The sequence below is a fragment of the Marmota monax genome, unplaced genomic scaffold (assembly GCF_021218885.2).
Source record: "Marmota monax isolate L192 unplaced genomic scaffold, Marmota_monax_Labrador192_F-V1.1 WCK01_AAM20220418_F8-fsc00008, whole genome shotgun sequence".
NCBI classification, from domain to species: Eukaryota; Metazoa; Chordata; class Mammalia; order Rodentia; family Sciuridae; genus Marmota; species Marmota monax.
In genome coordinates this window covers 28023166-28049175 of record NW_026694432.1, presented here as the reverse complement: position 1 = coordinate 28049175, position 26010 = coordinate 28023166, and the positions used below count along the sequence as shown (strand labels likewise).

The window sequence follows — 26010 nt, the reverse complement described above, 5'->3', positions numbered from 1 at the left end:
GGGCTTGGTGGTATGTGGATCTGGGGACAAAGGCTCCATTTCTTAGTGCTTCAGGGAAAGAGATCCTGCATCCATGGGTTCTGTCAGGAAGATGGTGACTGGGGGCACTTCCTGCCCTTCTACGAGGCCTGTGACTTTCCCAGGGATTTGGCTTATGTTCACCACTGCCTTTGTGGGGCTCTCAGTCCAAAGGGGAGACACTCGTCTGAGGAGGGCCCCACTGTGCATCAAGAGTGCACAGAGGCCAAGGCTTGACATACCAGGGCACCTGCAGCAGGAGCCCCAGCCCCGGGCAGGGCTTTGAGTCAAGCCTTTGCTCGAGCCTGAGGGGACTGGAGCGCTATACTCTGAGGGCCTGGGAGGGAGGTGAAAGTCTGGGGACCTTCCCTGGCGCCAGGCACAGAGGCTGATGTTCTTGGTGTTTATTGGCTTACCAGGCCATAAAAGCCAACTCCAGTAGCCACCCCTGCCTGATGGCCCATCTGTCTGCAGGCCTTGAATTGCTCCATCAGGACTCCAGAGGGTCAGTGGGTTCGAGCTGGCAGAGAGCCAAGCCACTTGCCACTGTCGGAGCTGTGTTCCCTGGGCAGGGGGGTGGGACAGAAGGGAGGTATTTGGCTCTCTGCACAATCCTCCCAGGCTCTGTTGTCCCTGTGTGCTCAGGGGAGAGACCTGGAGGCGATGGAGCCAGCTATGGGACTTGGGCCTAACTCTTAAGTCCAGAGTCCTTTTTCTTCAAGGGGACCTGCTGCAAGAGACACACCCCTGCCCAGTTGCTATGCCTGCTATTCATAGTTTAGAGCAAGGCTTGGGAGAAAAGTTCAAAGTTAAGTTTTCCTGTGTGGAAATGGGGTAGTGCCAGCCCAGGAAAGATGGTGGGTGTCACTGAGTCCTGGGTACAAGAAGGCTTAGTGCCCTCATCTACCTGGTACACAGGTTAGTGCTTCCCCTCCTATTCCTCCCCCTTCTCCCTCGAGGAAGCAGTCCCCCAGGGATCACCTCTTGGAAGGTTGGATTTTCCAGGCCTTAGGCCAGGGGCCTCTTGCAGGAAGCATGACAGAGGCCCTGGCCCTTTGGACACCTACCTGCTTCCTTGAGGTCCTGACGGGAAGAAGAGGCTGCGGATGTCTGGGCTCAGGCTGCTGGAAGCACACTGGTCTAGCACATAGTGGTTGCCCTGCTTCCGCCGCACCATCTTCTTGTCCATCCGGGGACAGAGCGGGATGCAGGGCACCTGGGCGTAGGGGCTCTGCAGGTTGGCAGCTGGTGAAGAAGCGGGCAGGAGAGGGAATGCTTTAGAGTAAGGCCAGCTAGGGAGGCAGGCGGACCCCAGTGAAATCCTGGTTTTGCCACATGAGCTGTCTGAGCCTCTAGGCCAGAAACACTAGCAGTAGCCAGCTCACAGTTGATGACGATTTAAGGGGAGATAACTGCAAAGCATCCAGCTGGACACATGCCCAGAGCAAAGACTAAGCACAGCTTTGAAAGGAGCAGATGTACCCCATTCTTGATGGGGCCTGGCCAAGGCTGGCAGGCGTGCGCCAGAAAGGCTGCAGAACTTCCAGCTATTGCTTGTCACGCTGAGGAGCCTAATACGTGATACCTGGGCAAAGGAGGCAGTCTTGCTCAGTGGGAAGAGCACAGGTTTGGGGATCAAATGTGGGTGTAAACCCATCCCAACATGCTATCTGGGAGGACTTGGGCAGATTGCTTAAACTTTCTGTTTCAGTTTTTCTCTTCTGTAAAATGGGACAAATGTGTGTTCATGAGGATTAAACCTTGGCACATCTGCAGATGGCCTGTCACTGTGACTGACCACAGGGCTCAGTCAGTGATGAGCTGGGATTCCCAATCTCTATAGCTGCTCCCTTCCCAGACCTGGCTCTTAGGAACAGCCTGTGCTCTGGGGTAAGGCAGGAGGGGAGGCGTCCAGAGCAGGGGTAGAGGCAAGGGACTGATCATCTGCCCAATTGCTGATGGACATAGTTAAGCCCAAAGTAGGAAAGCAGACCTCCCAGCTCCCTTGGGACATGGGCCAAGGAGGGAGGTTGGCAGGGGAGCCGAGCCCCTGCTCCAGCCCAGTGGGCCCAGGACCCTCACCATAGTTCTGTTGCTTTATCCTACTCAGGATCCTGAGGACCTTCCGCTCTGAGATTTCAAAGCTGTCTGCCTGCTGGGGGCTGTAGGGCAGCTTCTTGCGTGACCGCAGCCGGCCAATGGCCGAGTCCATCTCTCTCACTTTGCAGGTGCCGTCCTTCAGCTTCTTCTGGTAGTAGCTGGGGAAGCAGTGTGGTTAATCCCCACCCCTCCTGAGCCCCTGTTCCTTCGGCAGCTCTGGAGCAGGCACGCAGCCCAGGAGGCGGGAGACCTGGGTAGTTGAGTCCGCTCTGCCCTGCACTTCCTGTCCGTGAGCAGTGCCGCCCTGCTCGGGCCTCAGTGCCCCTGTGTAAGATGGGGAAATGGTCGTCGATCCTGTCACTCCAAGTTACTCGAATTCTCTGAGCTTCCGGTTTCTCCCGGGTTGGCAATGGCACACTCCATGTGCAGTGGGTCAGATGACAAGGCCTGTCAGGCACTTGCCACCAGCTGTGCACAGAGAGCTTAGTACGTCATGCACGAGTTACCCATGGTTACCCATGGTTTTGGCCACTGATATCTTTACTTACACATGCAACTGCATATAAATGAGCTGCGCAGCCCACTCCTGCTCATCTCCAGAAACCCTCGATCCCCAACTGCACCACCCCTTGCTGCTGTTACTTACCCACCAGAACCTCAGACACAGTGTCTGTCTTTCTTTTTTTGAACTAAAGATTGAACCCACAGGTACTTTACCACTGAGCCACTAACCCAGTCTCTTTTATTATTATTATTTTTTTTTAGTTGTAGAGAAACACATTATCTTTATTTATTTTTATGTGGTGCTGAGGATTGAACCCAGGGCCTCGCCCGTGTTAGGCCAGTGCTCTACCACTGAGCTACATCCCAGCTCCAGTCTTTTATTTTTTATTTGGAGACAGGGTCTTACAAAGTTGCTGAGGCTGGCCTCCCACTTGCAAACCTCCTGTCTCACTCTCCCCAGTCCTTGGGGTTACGGGCGTGCACCGTCACTCCCGACCCTGTTTCTTAGCTCTGTTTCTTGGCTTCTCACTGCGCCGCAGCACCACTCATTCAGTAAATGTTCACCGAGTGGCCACTGTGTGCTGCCCACAAGAGTGGTTGAGTGGTTGACCTCGCAGGGTCCCTGTGTCCTTGTCTCAGCCCCACCTGTTATTCCAGCCACAGCCACCACAACCACTTCTGCAAGAGCTTGTAGCTTTGCCCAGGGACAGTCTATAGGGCCACCTAAGTCCTGCCTGGGCTTCTCTGACACATGCAACCTACAGATACAGGGGAGTACACCCGGGGGCCACTCTTGGCCTAAGGAGTTAGTGGCCAAGGTTTAAGACTTTCTCCTTTCTTCCCCTGGGCCACCCTTTGTGGTTCCCCAGGACATACAGTGCACACCTGACCCAGTGACATGTCCTTGTATTGTCTCCCTCTGCTGCTGTCACCCCTTTTCTTCATCCTTTCCCTGGAAACACTTCCCAAATCAGCTACCTGCATACAAGCCTATGGGAGAGGCAGACTGTGTACAAATGAAAACAATACCACGAAAGGAATGGTGGGCGCTCGGAGGAAATGGGAAAGGGCAGGGGGGAGCGAAGGGGGGAGTTTGCTCACGGTGGTCAGTGAAGGTGTCAGAGATGATGTTTGAACAGAATAAGGGGAGGGCCAAACCCAGTGGATTCCTGCGGAAAGGCCAGAGATGAGGAAGAGCCCAGTGAGCCCTGGGGACAGCGAGGAGGCGGGAGCGGTTGAAGCCTGGTTTGTGGGGATGGGAAGAGTCATAGGCACAAAATGGCAGGGCCACGTCATCTGGCTTTGTGGGCAGTGGTGAGCGGTAGGCATGCACTAAGGCTTCTGTTTTGGGAAGGCCTGGTGATTGGAGTGGCAGCTGTGCTTCAGCCTCTACCTGTCCTTTGGGGCCTGGACTCGGGATTTCAATAAACCTTACAGAAGATGGGAAACTAATCCAAGAGCCTCTCATGGGGAGTGTGGGTCCAGACACTCAAAGGCAACCTGTAAGATGAAGCTTGACAGGACATGAGCAAAGTGTAACTTTCTCAGTCACAATGTTAAAGGAAACCGCCTGCTCTTGACTTCTTTTCCCTTTCCTGTGGGCTTGAACTCATGGTTGCTGATAAGTTAGTTTAGCACTGACTTAGCAAAGGATGGAACAATACATTGGCAAGAAAATGGGAGCCCGGGCAACTCTGCTCCCTGCATGCTGCTCCCTCCACTGTCAACATAGAACTCCTTCTCATTGAACTATAGTCTATTGAGGCTTAGTCCTTAACGACTATACCAACCTCGGATTCTATACCCAGCTCAACTATGCAGTAAGTGAGGGCAGAAGAAACAAATTGATAGTCATACGAAAATTTTAAAATGTGCTTCCCATGCATCCTTAAGAAGCTGCTGGAGGACATGTCCTTCCCAAATGAAAGCATAAGTCAAAAAAGAAAGGCACAGAATACATCTAGAAGACAGATCTGACCTACAGGAGAAGCCGGGGGGAAGGAAGACTGAAGCGAGATCCCAAGATGGCAGTTCAAATGCCTTAAGGGACAGCCAGTTCGAACTGCATCACTGTGGCTTAACAGAAATTTTGAAGGCAATGTTCTTCAGTGTCTTTCTAGCCCAAGAAAACTACCAGGAAAATATGTTCCCGTTTTAAAAAGGAGGAGTGAATATGTCAAGAAAGACATTCAGAGTGGCAGCTATTAAGAATACAAACAGCAGTAAATGTTGGGGATGTGGGGGAAAGGCACACTCATACGCTGCTGGTGGGACTGCAAAAGGGTGCAGCCAATACGGAAAGCAAAATGGAGATTTCTTGGAAAACTTGGAATGGAACCACCATTTGGCCCAGCTATCCCACTCCTCGGTCTATACCCAAAGGACTTAAAAACAGCATACAACAGGGACACAGCCACATCAATGTTTAATGCAGCACAGTTCACAATAGCTAAACTGTGAAGCCAACCTAGATGCCCTTCAGTAGATGAATGGACAAGGAAACTGCGGTATATCTACACAATGGAACATTACTCAGCATTAAAAGAGAATAAAATCATGGCATTTACAGGTGAATGGATGGAGTTGGAGAATATAATGCTGAGTGAAGTTAGTCAATCCCAAAAAACCAAATGCTGAATCTTCTCTGATATAAGGAGGCTGATTCATAGTGGGGTTTCAGGGGGAGCATGTGAAGATTAGACGAAATTTAGACAGGGCAAAGGGGAGTCAGGGGAAGGGAGGGGGCAAGGAGTATAAAAAAGATGGTAAAATGAGATGGACGTCATTTCCCTAAGTACATGTATGAAGACATGAACGGTGTGAATATAGTTTGTATACAACCAGAGATATGAAAAAAAATGTGCTCTATATGGTAATATGAATTGTAATAGGTTCTACTGTCATATATAATTTTAAAGAAAGAAAAAGACATTCAGAAAATGGAGAATCCAAATAAGGAAAGGAATAAAATGCCTGGGGTGCAGCAGAGTCCCGGGTGCCAGGCAACTCTGCGCCCCGCACCCTGTTCCCTCCCAGCAGGCCTGAAGTGCAACTTCTCCTGAAACAGGAGGAATGGCTTTTTTATTTTTATTTTTTTTTGACTGAATTAAACCCAGAGGTGCTCTACCACTGAGCTATATCCCCAAGCTCTTTTTATGTTTTATTTTGAAACAGGGTCTTGCTAAGTCATTGAGGCTGGCCTTGAACTTGTGATCCTCCTGCCCCAGCCTCCCTGAGTTGCTCAGTTAGGAATAGAATTCCTTAAACATGATTTGAATAAAAAGAAACTCCAGGGAAGATATCAGAAGATTGCCAATGGGTACAAAGAAAAAACAAGGCAATTGTCAACTCAGAAAGTAAGAATGACAATAATAAAGGAAATTAAATCATAGTGCAAGTGGAGCATCCCTAATCCAAATATCCAGAATGGTCCAAAATCTGCGACTTTCTGAGAATCAGCACGACATCACAAGTGGAAATTTCTACCTGTCTTCACACAACAGGTCACAGTCAAAACAGGTGCACCCAAAATATCACATAAAACTGGGACTGGGGGTGTAGTTCAGTACTGGAGTGCTTGCCTAGCATGTGCCTGGTCCTGGGTTCCATCCCCAACATCACCTTAAAAAAAAACAAAAAAAAAAAAACACAACAATTTAATGGTGTGATCCTGAATTAGGGGCGGGGGGGAAATATCAAATAGAGCTTTAAGAAAATAAGGAAAGGGCTGAGGATAGAGCTCAGTTGGTAGAGTGCTTGCCTTGCATGCACAAGGCCCTGGGTTCAATCCCCAGCACCACAAAACAAAAGACCTCAACAGTAAGAAAGCAGCTTGATTTTAAAAATCAATTTTAAAAATAAGGAATAGAAGACTTTAGACCAATATGTATGAAAACTAGAAGAGCTAGTTGAATTCCTATAAAAATATAAATTACCAAACCTAGCTCAAGAAGCAATAGAAAACCTAGTCATATAACTATAAAATAAAGTGAATCGATAATTTGATTTTATAGTAATTTATTAATTATTTTTGTGTTTCTGGGATTGAACCCAGCAACACCCTTAGTACTGAGCTACATCCCTGCCCTCCCCTGCTTTTTAAAAAATATTATTTTTTAATTATAAGTGGACATATTATATTTTATTTTTTTGTGGTGCTGAGGATCAAACCCAGTTCCTCATGCATGCTAGGCAAGCGCTCTACCTCTGAGCCACAACCCCAGCCTGATCCCTGGCCCTTTTAATCTTTTAATTTCAATTCGAGCTGTCCCTAAGTTGTCCAGGCTGTCTTGGAAGTTGTGATCCTCCTGCCTCAGCCTGCTTAGTCACTGGGATTTGGGACATGAATCAATAATTTTACATCCTGCAGAATGTGTTGGCGCCTGCCTGTACCCCTTGCACTACGCCAGGTTGCTAGGGCTTGCTAGAGAGGTTGAGAGCCGAGGAGAGATACTTGAGGTTGACAGTGGACTCCAGTCCAGTCACAGTCGTAAACCTCAGAAAAGCCAGGTCCCAGGAGGAAGGCCCATGCTCCAGAGGAGCAGATGTAGATCTGTTTGGTTTCACAGGCTATGTCGTCATAGTTACTCAACTCTTGTCATTGTAGCTTGAAAGAATTCATAGATGATTAATAAAAATGAGGTAGCCTGGATGTGGCCAGTGGCGCAGAGTTTGCTGATCTCCTGCCCTGGTATAAGGTTTCCTATAGGCCTGACCTAACAGGGCCGAAAACCAAAATCCACAGGAGAAAGGTGGGAAGTGAGTCTTATCCATGAGAGGCCCAAGGAAACTCTGGGTTTTTTCACAAATATGTTCTCATGAAGAAAGAAACCAAGCCTACACAAAAAGAATGGCATTAACATCAAGAAAATCACATATGGCCGGCCAGGTGCAGTAGCACACAACTGTAAACCCAGCAACACAGGAGGCTGAGGCAGGAGGACTACAAGTTCAAGGCCAGCCTTAGCAATTTTTCAAGGCCCTATCTCAAAATTATAAATAAAAAGGTCTGGTGATGTAGCTCAGTGGTAGAACCCCCAGTACCAAAAAACAAAATCAATGTATGAACAAAATGGAAATATCTCTTTGTGTGGACATTTGCATGAAGACCACAAAAAGCATTGGTAGAGTCCTGGCACAGATCAAAGAAGTGCCACTGCTGGGTGTGGTGGTGCACACCTGTAATCCCAGTGGCTCCGGAGGCAGAGGCAGGAGAATGGCAAGTTTGAAGTCAGACTCAGCAGCTTAGGGAGGCTCTAAGCAACTTGTTGAGATCATGTCTCTAAATAAAATATAAAAAAGGGCTGCGGATATAGTTCTGTGCTAAATTGCTGAGCTGGCCTTGAACTTGCCATCCCCCTACCTCAGCTTCCTGAGCCACTGGGATTACACCACACCTAGCTGCAGAAGCAGATTTGTATGTGTTTGTTGATTCTTGAACCCCGAGTGATAGTTACATATAGTTACATTGACTGGGCCACGAGGTGCTGCTACTTGCTTCAACATTCTTTCTTTTTTGTTTTCTTTTTTGGTACCAGGGATTGAACTCAGGGGCACTCAACCACTGAGCCACATCCCCAGCCCTATTTTATATTTTATTTAGAGACAGGGTCTCACTGAGTTGCTTAGTGCTTCTCTGTTGCTGAGGTTGGCTTTGAACCCGCGATCCTCCTGCCTCAGCCTCCTGAGCCTCTGGGAGTACAGGTGTGCACTGCTGCACCTGCCCAGCCTGCTTCAACATCATTTCTGTGGGTGACTGGAAAGAGCTTCTGGATGAGATTAGCATTTGAGTTGGTGGACTGAGTAGAGCAGATGCCCCTCCCCGGGGCAGTGGGCCTTATCCAATCTGTTGAAGGCCTAATTAGAACAAAAAGACTCAAGAAGAACGAATGTGCTTTCTCTGCCTGTTTTTGAGAGAGCCAAGGGTCTTTCCCTGTCTTTGGACTTGGTTCTCTTGGCTCTTATGTTGTCACTCACATTGAAGAGTTGAGGAAATAGGTCTCCATTGTACAGATGAACAAACCAAGCCCCGAGAGCAAGTGGCTTGCCCAGGGCTGCGGGGCCAGGGAGAGGCACAGGCGGAATCCCAATGTCTTTCTCCCTCCCACTGGGTCCCAGGGCTTCCTCTGGTACAGCTTTAAAAACTCTGTATGGAGCACTCAGCAACGTGCATTTTTTTTTTCCTAAAATCAAGAATGAAAGGTCACTCCTGACCTTACTGATTTTTTTATAAAAAGAGATTTTTTTTCTAACACTATTGTTATCTTTATTGGTTGTTCAAAACATTACAAAGCTCTTGACATATCATATTTCATACATTTGATTCAAGTGGGTTATGAACTCCCATTTTTACCCCGTATACAGATTGCAGAATCACATCGGTGACACATCCACATTTTTACATATTGCCATTCTAGTGACTGTTGTATTCTGCTATCTTTCCTACCCTCTACTATCCCCCCTCCCCTCCCCTCCCATCTTCTCTCTCTACCCCATCTACTGTAATTCATTTCTCTCCCTTGATTTTTTTTCCCTTTCCCCTCACATCCTCTTATGTGTAATTTTGTATAACAATGACGGTCTCCTTCCATTTCCATGCAATTTCCTTTCTCTCTCCCTTTCCCTCCCACCTCTTGTCCCTGTTTAATGTTAATCTTTTTCTCATGCTCTTCCTCCCTGCTCTGTTTTTAGTTGCTCTCCTTATATCAAAGAAGACATTTGGCATTTGTTTTTTAGGGATTGGCTAGCTTCACTTAGCATAATCTGCTCTAATGCCATCCATTTCCCTGCAAATTCCATGATTTTGTCATTTTTTAGTGCTGAGTATAAAATTTTTGTCATTTTTTAGTGCTGTGTATAAATGCCACATTTTTTTAATCCATTTATCTATTGAAAGGCATCTAAGTTGGTTCCACAGTCTAGCTATTGTGAATTGTGCTGCTATGAACATCTATGTAGCAGTATCTCTATAGTACGCTCTTTTAAGGTCTTCAGGGAATAGTCCGAGAAGGGCAATAGCTGGGTCAAATGGTGGTTCCATTCCCAGCTTTCCCAGGAATCTCAAAATACTGCTTTCCAAATTGGCCGCACCAATTTGCAGTCCCACCAGCAATGTACAAGTGTACCCTTTTCCCCCACATCCTCGCCAGCGCTTGTTGTTGTTTGACTTCATAATGGCTGCCAATCTTACTGGAGTGAGATGGTATCTTAGGGTGGTTTTGATTTGCATTTCTCTGACTGCTAGAGATGGTGAGCATTTTTTCATGTACTTGTTGATTGATTATACTCTGAGAAGTGTCTGTTCAGGTCCTTGGCCCATTTGTTGATTGGGTTATTTGTTCTCATATTGTCTAATTTTTTGAGTTCTTTGTATACTCTGGATATTAGGGCTCTATCTGAAGTGTGAGGAGTAAACATTTGTTCCCTGTATGTAGGCTACCTATTTACCTCTCTGATTGTTTCTCTTGCTGAGAAAAAACTTTTTAGTTTGAGTAAGTCCCATTTGTTGATTCTTGTTATTAACTCTTGTGCTATGGGTGTCCTATTAAGGAATTTGGAGCCCGACCCCACAATATGTAGATCGGAGCCAACTTTTTCTTCTATCAGACGCAGAGTCTCTGATTTGATATCAAGCTCCTTGATCCATTTTGAGTTAACTTTTGTGCATGGTGAGAGAAAGGGATTCAGTTTCATTTTGTTGCATATGGATTTCCAGTTTTCCCAGCACCATTTGTTGAAGATGCTATCCTTCCTCCATTGCATGCTTTTAGCCCCTCTATCGAATATAAGATAGTTGTAATTTTGTGGATTGGTTTCTGTGTCCTCTATTGTGTACCATTGGTCCACCCGCCTGTTTTGGTACCAGTACCATGCTGTTTTTGTTACTATTGCTCTGTAGTACAGTTTGAAATCTGGTATCGCTATACCTCCTGATTCACACTTCCTGCTTAGAATTGCTTTTGCTATTCTGGGTCTTTTATTTTTCCATATGAACTTCATGATTGCTTTCTCTATTTCTATAAGAAATGCCGTTGGGATTTTGATTGGCATTGCATTGAACCTATAGAGAACTTTTGGTAATATCGCCATTTTGATGATGTTAGTTCTGCCTATCCATGAACAGGGTATATTTTTCCATCTTCTAAGATCTTCTTCTATTTCTCTCTTTAGGGTTCTGTAGTTTTTATTGTATAAATCTTTCACCTCTTTTGTTAGGTTGATTCCCAAGTATTTTATTTTTTTTTTTTGAGGATATTGTGAATGGGGTGGTTGTCCTCATTTCCAGTTCAGAAGATTTGTCGCTGATATACAGGAATGCCTTTGATTTATGCATGTTGATTTTATATCCTGCTACTTTGCTGAATTCATTTATTAGTTCTAGTAGTTTCTTTGTAGACCCTTTTGTGTCTTCTAGGTATAGGATCATATCATCCGCAAATGGTGATAATTTAAGTTCTTCTTTTCCTATCTTAATGCCTTTAATTTGTCTGTCTAATTGCTCTGGCAAGTATTTCGAGAACTATATTGAATAGAAGTGGTGAGAGAGGGCATCCCTGTCTTGTTCCAGATTTTAGAGGGAATGCCTTCAGTTTTTCTCCATTTAGAATGATGCTAGCCTGAGGCTTAGCATAGATAGCTTTTACAATGTTGAGGTAAGTTCCTGTTATCCCTAGTTTTTCTAGTGTTTTGAACATAAAGGGATGCTGTACTTTGTCGAATGCTTTTTCTACGTCTATCGAGATGATCATATGATTCTTATCTTTAAGTCTATTGATGTGGTGAATAACGTTTATTGATTTCCTTATATTGAACCAGCCTTGCATTCCAGGGATGAATCCTACTTGATCATGGTGTACGATCTTTTTGATATGTTTTTGTATCCGATTTGCCAGAATTGTATTGAGGATTTTTGCATCTAAATTCATTAGGGATATTGGTCTGTAGTTTTCTTTCTTTGAGGTGTCTTTATCTGGTTTGGGAATCAGAGTGATATTGGCCTCATAGAATGAATTTGGAAGTTCTCCCTCTTTTTCTATCTCCTGAAATAGATTGTAGAGTATTGGTATTAGTTCTTCTTTAAAGTTCTTGTAAAACTCTGCTGTATATCCATCCGGTCCGGGGCTTTTCTTGGTTGGTAGTCTTTTGATGGCTTCTTCTATTTCCTCACTTGATGTGGTCTGTTTAGGTTGTTTATATCATCCTGACTCAATCTGGGTAGTTCATATGTCTTAAGGAATTTATCGATGCCTTCACTATCTTCTATTTTATTAGAGTATAGATTTCAAAATAATTTCTAATTATCTTCTGTATTTCTGAATTGTCTGTTGTGATGTTGCCTTTTTCATCCAGTAAGCTAGTAATTTGGGTTCTCTCTCTTCTTCTCTTTGTTAGCGTGGCTAGTGGTCTATCAATCTTATTTATTTTTTCAAAGAACCAACTTTTAGTTTTGTCAATTTTTTCGATTGTTTCTTTTGTTTCGATTTCATTGATTTCAGCTCTAATTTTAATTATTTCTTGCCTTCTACTGTATTTGCTGCTGATTTGTTCTTCTTTTTCTAAGGCTTCAAGGTGTAGTGTGAGGTCATTTATTTGTTGGCTTTTCCTTCTTTTAAGGAATGAACTCCATGAAATGAATTTTCCTCTTAGTACTGCTTTCATAGTGTCCCAGAGATTTCGATATGTTGTGTCTGAATTTTCATTTATCTCTAAGAATTTTTTAATTTCCTCTTTGATATCTTCTGTAACCCTTTGTTCATTCAGTAACATATTGTTTAATCTCCATGTGATGTAGGCTTTTTCCTTTCTCACTTTATTATTGATTTCCAATTTCATTCCATTATGATCAGATAAAATGCATGGTAGTATCTCTACTCCTTTGTAATTGCTAAGATTTGCCCTGTGACATAATATATGGTCTATTTTTGAGAAGGATCCATGTGCTGCTGAGAAGAAAGTGTATCCGCTTGATGTTGGGTGGTATATTCTGTATATATCAATTAAGTCTAAATTATTAATTGTATGATTGAGCTCTATGGTTTCTTTATTCAACTTTTGTTTGGAAGATCTGTCCAGTGGTGAGAGAGGTGTGTTAAAATCTCCCATGATTATTGTGTTGTGGTCTATTTGACTCTTGAACTTGAGAAGAGTTTGTTTGATGAACGTAGCTGCACCATTGTTTGGGGCATATATATTAATGATCGTCAAGTCTTGTTGGTGTATGGTTCCCTTGAGCAGTATGTAGTGTCCTTGTTTATCCCTTTTGATTAACTTTGGCTTGAAGTCTATTTTATTTGATACAAGTATGGACACCCCTGCTTCCTTCCGGGGTCCGTATGAGTGATATGATTTTTCCCAACCTTTCACCTTCAGTCTGTGTATGTCTTTTCCTATCAGATGAGTCTCCTATAGGTAGCATATTGTTGGATCTTTTTTTTTTAACCCATTCTACTAGCCTATGTCTTTTGATTGGTGCATTTAAGCCATTAACAGTTAGGGGTACTATTGAGATATGGTTTGTATTTCCAGCCATATTTGATTATGTATGTTACTTAACATGATTTGTTTTTCCTCTATGATAGCAATGTGCATTTTGCATTCTGATCTCATTTGATCCTCACAACCGCCTCTGTTGAAAGCTAACATTTATTGAGCATCAACTATTAAAATATGTTCAATATTTAAGATGAGAAACAAAGGATCGGGGTCCAAAACTGGTATTTGGAGATCAAGGGAGCCTTTCCACTTTCACCCTTTCCTTCTAGCCCTGGATGTTTGAGTAGCTTTTATGTGCAGCCATCTCTTCTTTAAATGCACCACTGCCTCCCCACCCACCCTCCCTGAGTCCTCTGGCAGGGTCCATCTGATTCCTTTGCTGAGATTGCTTTACAGAAAAGAATTCTTCCTGCTGAAGTTACAGAAATAGGAAGGTGTGAGGATGGGACTACCAGTCGCCATTCTTCCCACTTGGAGAGAGCCTGACTCAGCTTGAAGCCGTTGCATAGAAAAGGACAGATGGAGAGATAAAGCCTTACCAATAACATTTGGTCTCCTGGATCCAGCCATTCCTGAAGGCCCAACCAGTTATTTGAGCCAATACATTCCCCTGTTGCTTAAGGCAATTTCCTTTGAGTTTCTTTTGCTTGCAACTAAGAATCTTAACAGAGTCTTAACACTGCCAAGACACTAGATGTCACCTTTGTGTCCACAGCCTCCACCCCAACAAACAGCCCCACTCACTTTGTGATCTCCTCTAAGGCTGCCTCCGGCAAGGCCAACATCTCCACCAGCAGAGACAGGATCTCAAAGAGCAGAGTGTGGGGGTTCGGGGGAGCCATGTTCGCCAGGGCATTCTGTTCTGGGGACATGGGATGGTAGCTGCCATTACCACTGGGTGGCCCTGGATACTGCCCACCACCACGTCAGCCTCTTGATCCCCTCTCCAACTCTAAAGGCCCTGGTTCCATCCCTACTCACCCACAGAGCAGAAGAAGCGTTTGCTGTCTGTCATCACAGCCAAGAAGTCTTTGAAGTCCACATGACCATCTCCTGTGAAGGCCAGAAGAGGGACAGGGTGGGCGGGGCCCAGAGCATGTCCAGGCAGCGCAACGCAGGCATGGTGACCCGCATGCACTCAGTGGGTCGGATTATGAAAGTCATGTGCCTTCACTGCATGGTGTGCATAAGGAAGTAGAAGGCTACGAGGAAAACCTCCTGGGGTAGAAGCCACTAGAATTTGTGCTTTGGAGGCAGTGTTCTGAGTTCACATCCCAGGGCTACCTCTTCCTACCCAGGTGACCTTGGCCAAGTCTCTTAAACCCAGTAGCTTTCGTTTTCTTTTCTTTAGAGTGCAGATAATCATAATACCTATCTCATGGGCGATAAAAACGAAGTCAAGTGCTTAGAACAGGCCATGTATATGTTAGATGCTCACTAAATTCAGTGACTATTATTGTTGTTACTGAGTGCTTGTCACTGCACAAGAACACACACCCATGAGATTTCCCCCTGGGCCTTCAAGTCCCTGCAGGATCCCCTTGTCACCTGTGTCCAGCCTCACTCTGTGCCAAGCTCCCAGGCACTACCAACCTGCTTTCCCAGGGAGCCACTTTGTTCCTTGCTCAGGGCCTTTGCACATGCTGTTTCCTCTGCCTGGACTCCTCTTCACCACCCTGCAACTCTACTCATGCAAGGCAAGCACTCTACCTACTGAGCTGTTTCCCCAGCCCATTGCCTCTTAACTTTTATCAGCCCTGGCCCAACAGCACCGTGTCCGTGAGCCCCTTGAGGGCTGCAAGATGAGTCCTACACGTCTTTTTATCCTCAGTGCCCCAAATAGAAATGGACACGCAATGAGCACTTAGTGAATACTTACTGGATGAATATATTAGCAGTTACTATCTCCCATACCCTGTGCTTAGTACTTGGCCTGGGTTATGCAAAAGCCTGATGAGATAGGGACCGTAATCAACCCCATTTTACAGAAGGAGAAACTGAGGGTTCATGAAGTTCTGTGACTTGGCCAAGGTCTCACGGCTGGTAAAGGGAGTAACTGAGCAGAGGAGGAACACTTGGTGGAGCTTGCACTGGAAGCCGAAGGGAAGAGATCCCAAGATCCACCACCCTGGGGTCAGGAGAAGGTTTGGGTCATCTTTGGGTCCCCAGCAGCTGGCACTGAATAGGTGCTCAGGGAGCCTCGGCTCCTGGCACCAGGATCTGCTACATAATTTGTGGGATCCAGGGCTCAATGAAAATGCAGGTCAGGGTCCCCTGTGTACAGAGAATAGCTAGATTGTCACAGCGCGCCTTAAACCAAGCACCCATCCTGCAGGCGCGGGGCCCGTGATACGCCTGCGCGGGCTCTCAGCCACAGCCAGCTCCTCACCGTCCACGTCGGCGCTCACCAGGACGTCCTCCACCTGGGCCGGTGTCAGGGAGAAGCCCACCAGGAGCAGCATGTTCTTGAGGCTCTGCGCGTCCACCTCGCCAGGGCCGTTGAAGATCTCAAAGTAGCTGCGGAAGGCTGCGAGGAGAGCACGTTACCTGGGGAGGGGCACCCTGTCTTTTTCAGACACCCTCCTGCCCCAAGTCCTCTACTACCGTGAACAGATGAGGACAATGATAATTAGAAGAGCAAAAGTCGGGTGGACACCGAGGCCCATCTGTAAGCCACTCAGGAGGCCAAGGCAGGAGGATTACAAGTTCAAAACCAGCCTCAGCAACTTAGTGAGGCTCTGTCTCAAAATAAAGAAGGGCTGGGGACTTGTCTCAGTGGTTAAGCACCTCGGGGTTCAATTATGGATACCAAGAAGCCAGGCTGGCAAAAACTCACCTCACTGGTGACGTATTTGGTGACAGGAGCATCCCTACCCCACTTCGGGACACCGTATGCCATGCCCAGGTTCTCAGTCCCTACATCGTCCTGTGGAGCAGAATTCCTACTCCCTTTGTAAAGATGGGGAAACTGGGCCCAGAGGAGTGGTGACTCCTTTCGAGTCTAAGCCTGTGTCCTTGAGCTTGGTGTCTGCACTCCTTTGTGTGGAAATGGCTTCCAGGGTAACTTCAGTGTTCTGGGACAGAGCAAGGGACAGGAAGCTCACCAAGAAAGTCCCAGAGCCGCGCGCACTGAGAGGAAAGGCCAGAGGGGTCAAGACGGGCAGCCTTGGGCCTCTCAGCCTGCAGCAGAGCCCGGTCAGAGAGCCCGGTGACTGGCTCTGTCCTTGAACAAACTGGGTTGCTGCTGTAGGCTGAGCTGTGTCCCCAAATTCACATGCTGAAGTTCTAACCTCCACATACCTCACCTTGTGACTGTGTAGGAAACAGAGCCTTTAAAGAAGGGGTTAAGTTAAAACGAGGTGATCAGGGTGGCGCTGATCCAATCTGATTGGTGTCCTTACAGAGCAAAAGGAAATTCGGACACACAATGATCTTGGGGCTGTGCATGCACAGAGGGAAGGCTGGGGAGGACACGGCAAGAAGGCAGCCACCTGCAAGCCAAGGAGAGAGGCGTCAGGGACACCAGCCCAGCCTTGGACCCCCAGCCTCCGGGACTGTGAGGAGATAAATGTGCTCGGGCCAGCCAGCCTGCGGGTACGTGGGTTTGGTAGCCCGAGCTGACCGATGCAGTTCCACAGGCAGGTTGCCATCGTCCTGAGCCGTGGTTCCGTGTCTTGTGTGACAGGCAGAAGCGGGCCGCTGCGTGACTGTATCACTGTATGCTGCAGGTGCCCAGCAGAGGTGAACCGTGGGAGGGGGACGGCGGGGACAGAGTGGGGTAAACTGGCCTGCCCTGGCAGACACCAAGGAAGGAACAGAACAGCTCCCAAATCCAAAGTGAAGGTTCAGAATGTCCCAGGACAGCTGGGCGTCGGTCAGCAGTAGGATACCTGCTCAGCACATGCGCCTTGCCGTCCCCAGCACAAAAACAAACCAACAAAACTCAAAATGCCCAGTGGCTTGAGCCACTGGAGCAGAGAAGTCACCCTTTCTTCCCCAGACAGGGACTGATGGTCGAGGTGGGAACCTTGAGCCTCCGTGTCAAAACCGCGCATTGTTCGTAACAACTCGAGGAGCTGGGTCTGTGCTTGGAAGAGGACCCCTACTAGGTAGCGATGGGTAGCTATGGAGATTTTTGTTTGTTTGTTTTTGGGGGGGTGGGTACCAGGGATTGAACTCAGGGCACTCCACCACTGAGCCCCATCCCCAGCCCTATTCTGTATTTTATTTAGAGACAGGGTCTCACTGAGTTGCTTAGCACCTCGCTGAGTTGCTGAGGCTGGCTTTGAACTCACGATCCTCCTGCCTGGCCTCTCAAGCCGCTGGCGCCACCAAGCCCGGCTAGCTATGCAGTTTTGATGCTAAAAGGACGAGGTCACTGCCCTGGAGCCTGTGAGAGCATGTGAGGAAGGCAGAGGGAGGGGCTGCTTTGTCCAAGAGGGTCCCACACTTTGCAAAGGAAGACAAGGGAGGAGGACGCACACCTGTTCTTATAAGATGTCAGGGGCTGAGGTACCGTGGCCCAGCCCCAAGGACAAGCAAGAGCCGAGGGCACAGGTGACTTCCAGGGCAGAGCTTCAGAGCTTTTAAATTTGGGGGTGGGTGGAAAGCAGTGGGAAAGGGGGACCTGTCGGAGGCTGGTGGCCTTGTCGATGGAGAGGGACTGTCTAGGATAGGCCGGGGCCTGGGAGCACTGTGTCCCGCCCGAGCTTCCTGCCAAGAGGACAATCAGAGCAGCTTGGAGTGAGGCCACACAGCCTTCGAAGCCCACCAGGCTCTGCAGGACCTCGTCCCCCCTGGAGCTGGCAGAGCCCAGACCTTAAGTCAGAGAAGTCAGTGGGCACAGCGCTGTGGGCTGGGGCTACCTCCCACGCCCCCTGTGCCCAGGCCACCTGCAGATAACCCAGGGGCCCCACACAGGGCCGTGGGGCTTGGGGGCAGCAGTGCCGGGCCTGGGAGAGCTCACCTTCCTCCTGCTTCTGGGTGAGGTGCTCCTCCGAGCACTCCTCGCAGCTCTGGTACAGCTTGAGGATGCTACGCTCCTGCAGCTCCTGCCTGCGGAGCACTGGATGTTGCCACCTGGGCCCAGGGCCACCGCCAATGGCCATCGGAGGGGGGGGGAAGCCAGGACAGAGGGGGTCATGGCAAGAGCCCTGTGGGTTGGGGGCAAGAGTGACGGGAACAGGAGCCAGAGGGGGAGCGAGGCCGAGGGTGAGGAGGACCAGCAGGAAGGGAAACAGAGACCAGGGGACAGGGCTGGAAGTACTCAGGGGGACAGCCCAGGAGGGAGCAGGCAGGTGCAGAGACAGGGACGAGGCCGGGGCTGGGGTGGCGCCTACCGTGCCTTGGTGTAGCTCAGGCTCCTGTCGTTGCTCTGGGGCAAAGGCTCCGGCCGCCTCCAGCCCAAGTCCATGGTGGGGACCGACAGGACTGGGCAGGGCCCAGTGGGGTCCAGGGCGCCCATGGGGGCAGGGCTCGATCCTGGGGCCATTGGCCGGGCCCAGGGCGGGGCTGTGGCGGGTGTGGAGGCCGGGGTCTGAAGCAGGGGCAGGGGCAGGCCCGGGGCCGAGGTGCACACGGGGCTTAGGGTCTTCGGGGGCTTCCGTGTTGTCAGAGCTCCTCCGGCCTTCGAGGTCCTCCGGTGGGTGGCCTCCTCCTCCTCCAGCTCCAGCAAGCACTTCATGAAGCCCTGCCAGGCGTTCCCAGAGCTCTGGGCCCCCGCAGCCTCCTCGGGCGCCTGCAGCTGCTTCTGCGCGAGGTACAGCTCCCGCTTTTCGCCCGTGTCCCTCACCTCCTGGGGACAGGGGAGGGAATCCGGGAGGCCTCCAGCTGGCACACTGTCCCTCAGGGCTGCTTCTCGCTGCCCTTTCCTCTCTGAGCCCCCAAAGGAGGGGACCCAAACCTCCTGCGTCCCACGACCTCAAGTCAGAGGAGTCAGTAGGAAGCGTCCCACAGGGCTCCCAGCCGTGTCCTCCCTCCCCGTGCCCCCCCCCCCATCTATGATCCTTGGCATGGAGTCACTCCCTGTCCCTCCACTGGGTGCATCTCCTTCCTGCAGTCTGCACGGGACGCCTTGTCCCCATCCCCGTGTACCCAGCACAGGGCAGGCACGTCGCGAATCACCTCTTAGTCGTTCAGCAAACCCAGCCACCTCCTGCGTCTGTCCCCTCCCATCAAACCATCAGAGGGAAGAGACCAGGGCTGTCCCCAAGGCCCACCCCCACACCAGCACCAACCTAGGCCTTTCTCTGAATCCAGCATCCTACTCTCTCTCTCTTTTTTTTTGGGGGGGGGCGGGTAATGGGATTGAACCCAGTAGTTCTGCACCACTGAGCCACATCCCCAGGCCACCCCCTTTTTATGGAGACAGGATCTCATTAAATTGCTGAGGCTGGTCTCTAACGTGTGATCCTCCTGCCTCAGCCTCCTGAATGGCCTGGATTAGAGGCCCCCAAGCTTGACATTCTAAGGCCCTGGGCTGGCCACTGCATGCTTGTTCTTCAAAGGTAGCAGCTTACCTTTCCTACTGGGCTGTCCTCCCTAGCATGTAATGTATTATCTTCTGTGTGTGTGCGCGTGAGCATGCGCATGTGTGCAGGGGTTGCACCCAGGGCCTGGTGCACACCGTCCACACCCTCTATCACCGAGCTACACCGCCACCCCTCCAGCTGCAGTCCCTGTCCCCTGCTCCTCTCCCATAGCAAAATGACTTGAGTCCACCGTCCTGATCTCCACCGCCCCCACCCCCCCAAGCTGCTCTTAAGAGGCTGTGATCAGATCCTTGCCTGCATCTGAGGGGATCCCTTGGCAGGGTTGGACCCAGATGACCACTCGGGCCTCGGTGGACACCTTCTGCCCTGGACCCCATCGCCTCCTGGGCTGTTCCTCCTGCGCCCTGCCCTGGCTCAGGGTCTGTCTCTAAATGTGACCTCAGACTCCTCCCTGTTCACCCCTCCCCGCCGTGGGCTGCCTCCACGGCTGCTTTTCTCACATTCACATCCCCAATCCTGACCCCACAGTCCTTCCTAACGCCAGGCGTCTTTCTTAACCTCCTGCGTGTTCTAGAACGGGACCAGGGCAGACACCCTTCCTCCCGCCAGCTGCTTCCTGGGCACCCCCCACACACACTGAAAGGAGACCCCACCTGATGCTTCTTTTCTTCATCTTCTTTCCGTGCCGGGGATCGAGCCCAGGCAATCACACTCGCTCGGCCAGTGCTCTACCTCGGAGCTGCACCCCCTGCCCTGTCCTAACCATTTTGAAGAGTACATGACATTAAGCGCATTTAGAACACGCAGCCACAAAATTACATACAAGAGGAAGTGAGGGGAAAGGGAAAAAAAAACAAGGGGGAGAAATGAATTACAGTAGATGGGGTAGAGAGAGAAGATGGGAGGGGAGGGGAGGGGAGGGGAGGGGAGGGGATAGGAAAGGTAGCAGAACACATCAGACACTAGTATGGCAGTATGTAAAACAGTGGATGTGTAACGGATGTGATTCTGCAATCTGTATACGGGGTAAAAATGGGAGTTCATAACCCACTTGAATCAAATGTGTGAAATATGATATGTCAAGAGCTATGTAATGTTTTGAACAACCAATAATAAAAATTAAAAAAAAAGAACACGCAGCCACCACCACCATCTAGCTCCAGACCTCTTTTCATTTTGCAAAATCATACCTGTTAAACAATCCCCAGTACCCCTTCTCTCAGCCCCTGAAAATGGCCATTCCGTGTCTGTCTCTGTAACTATTCTAAAGTACCTCCCATAAGTGGAACCAGACAACACTTATCCTTTGATGATCGACTCGTTTCACCTAAGTCCTCAAGGCTCATCCATGTCATAACGTGTCAGAATTTCTTTCCTTTTTCAAGACCGAATAATATTCTATTTATGGATGTGCCACATTTTATTCTTTCCTCCACCATCTATGGATACCTGCGTAATGATGTTATGAACGTGAGTTTACAAATGTGTCTTCCAGACCCTGCTTTCAATTCTTGGGGGAAGGGTTGCTGGATCCTATGGCAGTCCTATTTTTATTTTTTGATGGTGCTGTTTTTAATTGTTTGAGGAGCCACCGTGCTGCTTTCTGCAGTGGCTGTGCCATTTCACATTCCTGCCAACAGTGCACAGGGTTCCAATTTCTCCATATCCTGACCAATGCTTGCTATTTTATGTTTCATTTTGTTTGGGAAACTAGCCGTCCTGATGGATACCAGCCCAGAGTCTTTTTTGAATCCTCTTTCTCCAGCCACTCTCTTCCAAGGTCCTCAGTAAGACTCATGTCACCCCCTCCCAAATCCCACGTGCTTTCTGCCACCTCTGCTGCTGCCACCCCAGTCCAAGTCACACCATCGTCGCACAGTGTGTTGCCACGGTCTCCACCCTTTGACCCTTACCCAGGTTCATTATCCAACCAGCTGCCACAACTGTGCGATCCCAGCCCAGAACAGAGCATCTCACGCTCTTGCCTGAAGCCTGGTGGTAGCTTAGCTTAGGCTCAAAATGTGCTCCTGACCTTCACTGTGGCCTTCAGGACCCTGCACAACTCCCTGGACCCCATTTCCCTCCTGTCCCCTTCCCCCAGTCCGCCTTCCTGCTGAGCCTGACTTTGAGGAGCTCATTTCCATCAGGGCCCTTAGCTGCTGCCGCCTCTCCCCAGAATGATCTTGTCCCTTAACTGCATGGCTTGCTCCTTTTGGTCATTTGAGTCTTGACTCAAATGCCACCTCCTTGACCGTGTGCCTCCCCGTCAGCGTACCTCAGCTGTCTCCCAGTCTCTCCTGCTTCTCAGGCCGGACTTGCTCAGAGTGTTCTAATTCTTGGTGAAACTGTACTCGTTTGCTCCCGTTGGTGACCTCTCTCCCTCTCAACTAGATCCTAAGCTCCTTTTGCCATTAAACCCGCCGTGTCACAACTGGAGGATTGTCCTCAACAAATTTGTTCTAACTACACACTGTATCTCACTTTTCTCAGTGAAGTCCAAGGAGAAAGTTCAAGTCTGAACAAGGCACTGGCACAGAGGAAGAGCCGGCTCACAGTCGGGTTGAAAATAATCCCAGTTGAGCACTCTGCAGCCCAGAGGGGGCCCCAACTCCCCCAGTGCCAAGTATCCCTTGGATCATTTTCCTGAATTATGGGCAAATGCTCAGTTTCCGTCAGGCATAAAACAAACAAAAAACCAAACTTCACAAGTAGTTCTGGGTTCCCCCGGCTACATTGCAACCGCGGGGCCCCACGGACTGTCCTCACCTCTGCCGTGGCCCTCACGGGGACCTCAGTGCTGCCCGAGTCCTACGTCCCTGGTCCCACCTTACATACAGACTCTGAGCCCCGGGACATGTGGGGTCTGTCCCAGAACCTTCCACATGATTCAGAACCCAGCACAAAGCTTCAGGCCCCTCAGCAGCTCAGCCCACGGCTGAATCCAGGACCCTGACGTCTCCCTGCCCGCGTCAACCTCTCCCTCCACCTTCCCGAGCCCCCTCCACCTGGACACCACGTGTCCTGCGTGGGCTGCTGGAGGGACCCTCTCAGCTCTTCTGTCCCTGACCCCTGCCCCTGAGCCTGCAGATTCAGGGACATGCCAGTCCGCACCCTAGGGTGCTCTAGTGTGTATTGTCGGCCCAGCCCCGTGCCAAGTGTATAGAGGGACATGGGAGAACCACGTCCAAACATCTCCCTCCAGGACTGTGCAGGACACTTCTCCAGGTGGCCTTGGACAGATCCAGCTCTCCCTGTTTTTAGCGTGTGGTTCTCAAAAATTTAGGAAGTGCTGGGAATGCGGTATCCTGAGTTGGGGGGACCTGGCTGGACAGCCGGACTCCGTTTCAGTCCCTTCTGGAAATAGAACGCTGTAGCCGGGCAGATCACATCGTCCTGGGTGCAGGACCCACATGGGCAGCTCATGGGGTTCTCCAACAAGGGAGGTGCACAGAGAAGCGCCTCTGTCCACCTGAGCTCTCCCGAGCCTCGGGAACCTCGTGTGATAGCCCGGCCTGGCTTTCCGCCACCCTGTCCACTGCACCCAACCTCCTTGCCCGGGAGGCCCTCTGCCCAGCCGTGCCCCTCCCTGCACGTTCCTTCCGGACTCTCTATCTCGGCCTGTGTCCTGCTGCCTCCTGGGCGCCCTTCCCCATCTCCCCTGCATTCCAGGGGATGACCCCAGGGCTCCTTCCCTGAACGCCTGCGCATTTCCTGCCTAGGGCCCCGCAGGTCCCCCAGTCCTCAGGAGCCCTGGGCAGCCCCCCACCTTCCTGCCTAGTACAGGGCCTGGAGGGTCACAGACACTAGGTTCAGACTGAGCCCTCTCCACTGCTCCCCTCTGCTCTCCCTCAGGGTCCAGTCCAACGGCGCATGTGGCCGGGAGAAGCTCCAAGTAGATGCACCCACAAGGGACATTTCCTGTTTCTCCTCTGACTTCTCACTGGGCAGAGAAGCACCCCACGGTATTCCCATCCGTTTCTTTATTCAACAAATTCAAACTGAGTCCCAACCACATGCAGGATGTTGTTTTAGGTGCGGAGCATAAAGCGGTGAATAAAGTGGAGTCGACACCCTCGTGGAGTTTACGTTCTGGATAATAAGTAGTTTGACAAATTATTGGGATCATATTGAGCAAAGAAAGTGTCACAAGGATGACAGAACCAGAGAATGTGATACAGTGACTGTGGCTGACAGGTACTTGAGATCGGTGGGCCAGGAAGGCCTTCCTGAGAAAGTGACATGAATGACTTCATGGAGTCAGCCATGAGAATGTGTACAGGGAGAATTGCAGGTACCGGAAAGAACATGTGCAAAGGCCCCGAGGTGCCAACCAGTTTAGCCTATTTGAGGGATAGGAATCTCGACAGAGTGGCTTGGTGAAGATTTTGGATCTTATTCTAAGAGGATGAAGCTTGGACCAGGGTGATGGGAGAGGGGATGGTGGGAAGCGATGGATTCAGGATGTATTTGGGAGGTAGTGCTAGGCAGGGCTTGCTGATGCCTTGAGTGTAAAGGAATTGTAGATGGCATTGGGAGTGACTTTGAGCTGACAGGATCATTGCTGAGACAAGGAAGGCTGGGTGAGGAGCGGACGTGAGGTGGGCATTGTGATGTTCTGCTCGTGTTCAGCTGGAGAAGCAAAGTAGCCGTGTAAGGGGGCCTCACTTAGGCAGCTGGACATAAGAGCCTGGACTTCAAAGGCAAGGCCTGGCCTAGAGGTTAGGATTTGAGAATCATGGAGAGAGGGACCAAGATCACCCTGCAGGAGGGTGGAGATTCAAGATCAGAGAGCGGAGCCCTGAAGACAGAGAGGGTGAGGAGGGGCCGGCCAGCGGCTGTGAGGTGGCCCTATAAGGGCACAATTTGACATTTGATTTGGGAAAATGCAGATTGTGGAGACCTCCATAAAAAAGCTCATTGTGGAAAGACAAGAAAGTGGGGTGAGTGGGGGGGACTCCCGAGGGACCACGTGGGCGAACAAGCAAAGAGGGGAGGCCGGGATGGGGTGGAGCGGGTGTGGGTCTTGCAGACACTGACCCGGGTCGTGTGCTGAGGGGAACCGTCCCGTTGAGACGGGAGCCTGGCCATGGGCGGGGGGACATGGGATTAAGTCTACGTGGTGGGGGAGCACGTGGCGGTGGCCCCGTCTGTCCTCACAGTTTCCATCGGAATCCGGAGAAGCCAGACAGGGTGGTGGATTCGGGGTGGTTCTTCTCCCCTGGAACTTCTCATCTTTCAGGGACTAGAGAAGTGAAGTCTGGTGACATGTGCGAGGGATGCCATTATGCAAGGACATCCTGGTGTTTGAAAGGGAGCCTCCCGTGGGGCAGGGCGGGGCGTGTGGCTGGGCGATTAGCCAGGGTAGGGTGCGGGTGGCAGAAAGAGACAGTGAGAGCATCGTGTCCAGTCAGAGCCGGGAGGTGGCCGAGCTGGCAGAGGTGGGGATGGCTGGACCCCTCCAGGTGTCCCAGGAAACTCTGGGTCGCGAGGCTCTAGCTGGGGGCCAGTGGGTGGGAGAAACCCGTGCTGCTGTGGAACGTCCCAGGACTGGGAGGAACCCAAGACTCCAGAGTGTCCTGCACCCTTGACCCCACTCAGATCCGCTAGGCACACCCGGGTGCAGCGCATGGCCCCACGTGGCTCCTGTTCACGTCCTCCCAGGTGGACGCCCAAGCCATCCCATGTCTGTCTCTGCCCCCCTCCTCCCCTGGATCCCCAACACACACACCACGTCTCCCTGCCCACTCCGGCCCCACTTACTGGTGGAAGAAGAGGCCCCGGTGCTGGCTGGGTCTCCACAGCTTCGCCTCTAAACAGAGGAGAAATCCCCCCGTGGGGGAGGGGCTCAACTTGAGACTTGTCCCTGTGCCCACCTCTCAGCCCCCAGGACACTCAGGCCCGCCACCCATCCTCACCCCTCAGCCTCTCATCCCGGGGGACCCTCTGCCCCTCATCGTTACGCACACAGGCCCCCAGAACAGAGCTCAGGGGGAGCGACTGTACATATGGGGCAACTGAGGCCCAGAGGGTATAACTTGCCCAGAGTCCTGTAGCAGATCAGGAGCAGCCAGGCTGGACCTCACATCACCTGTGACTTAGCAGAAGCGCAACCCGTGAGGGGCAGGAAGGGGGACAGGGGATGGTTTTGGAGGACGACTCACCCTTCTTTGGGTGTTTTAGGTCCTGGTGTGGATGGCAAAAGGGGGTTGGCTGTGTCTTCCTCTGCAGGGGTCAAGGGCACTAGGAGCATTGCTTCCTGAGAGCCGTCTTCGAGGTCCCCCGCACTGGGCTCTGGCGCAGCCTCCCGTGGTCTGATGTGTGGGATGCCTGCTTTCTTGGGGGCATCATCTCCCAGTGGCTGTCCACAACTGTCCAAAGGGCAGGAAGACTCTGTCGGCTGCAACAT

At 50.3% G+C, this 26010-nt stretch overlaps 1 protein-coding gene across 1 annotated transcript; it reads right to left on the bottom strand.

Annotated features, from left to right (window-relative positions):
• Positions 1-524: 524 nt before the first annotated feature.
• Positions 525-26010, bottom strand: Spata21 (spermatogenesis associated 21). Its single transcript, XM_046468412.1, has 10 exons — positions 25766-26010; positions 25365-25413; positions 18453-18907; positions 18080-18168; positions 15503-15640; positions 14095-14166; positions 13858-13975; positions 2101-2276; positions 1086-1263; positions 525-582 (listed from the first exon to the last, which is right to left on the bottom strand). Exons 1-10 carry the CDS (start codon positions 26008-26010, stop codon positions 525-527), a joined length of 1578 nt encoding a protein of 525 aa, XP_046324368.1.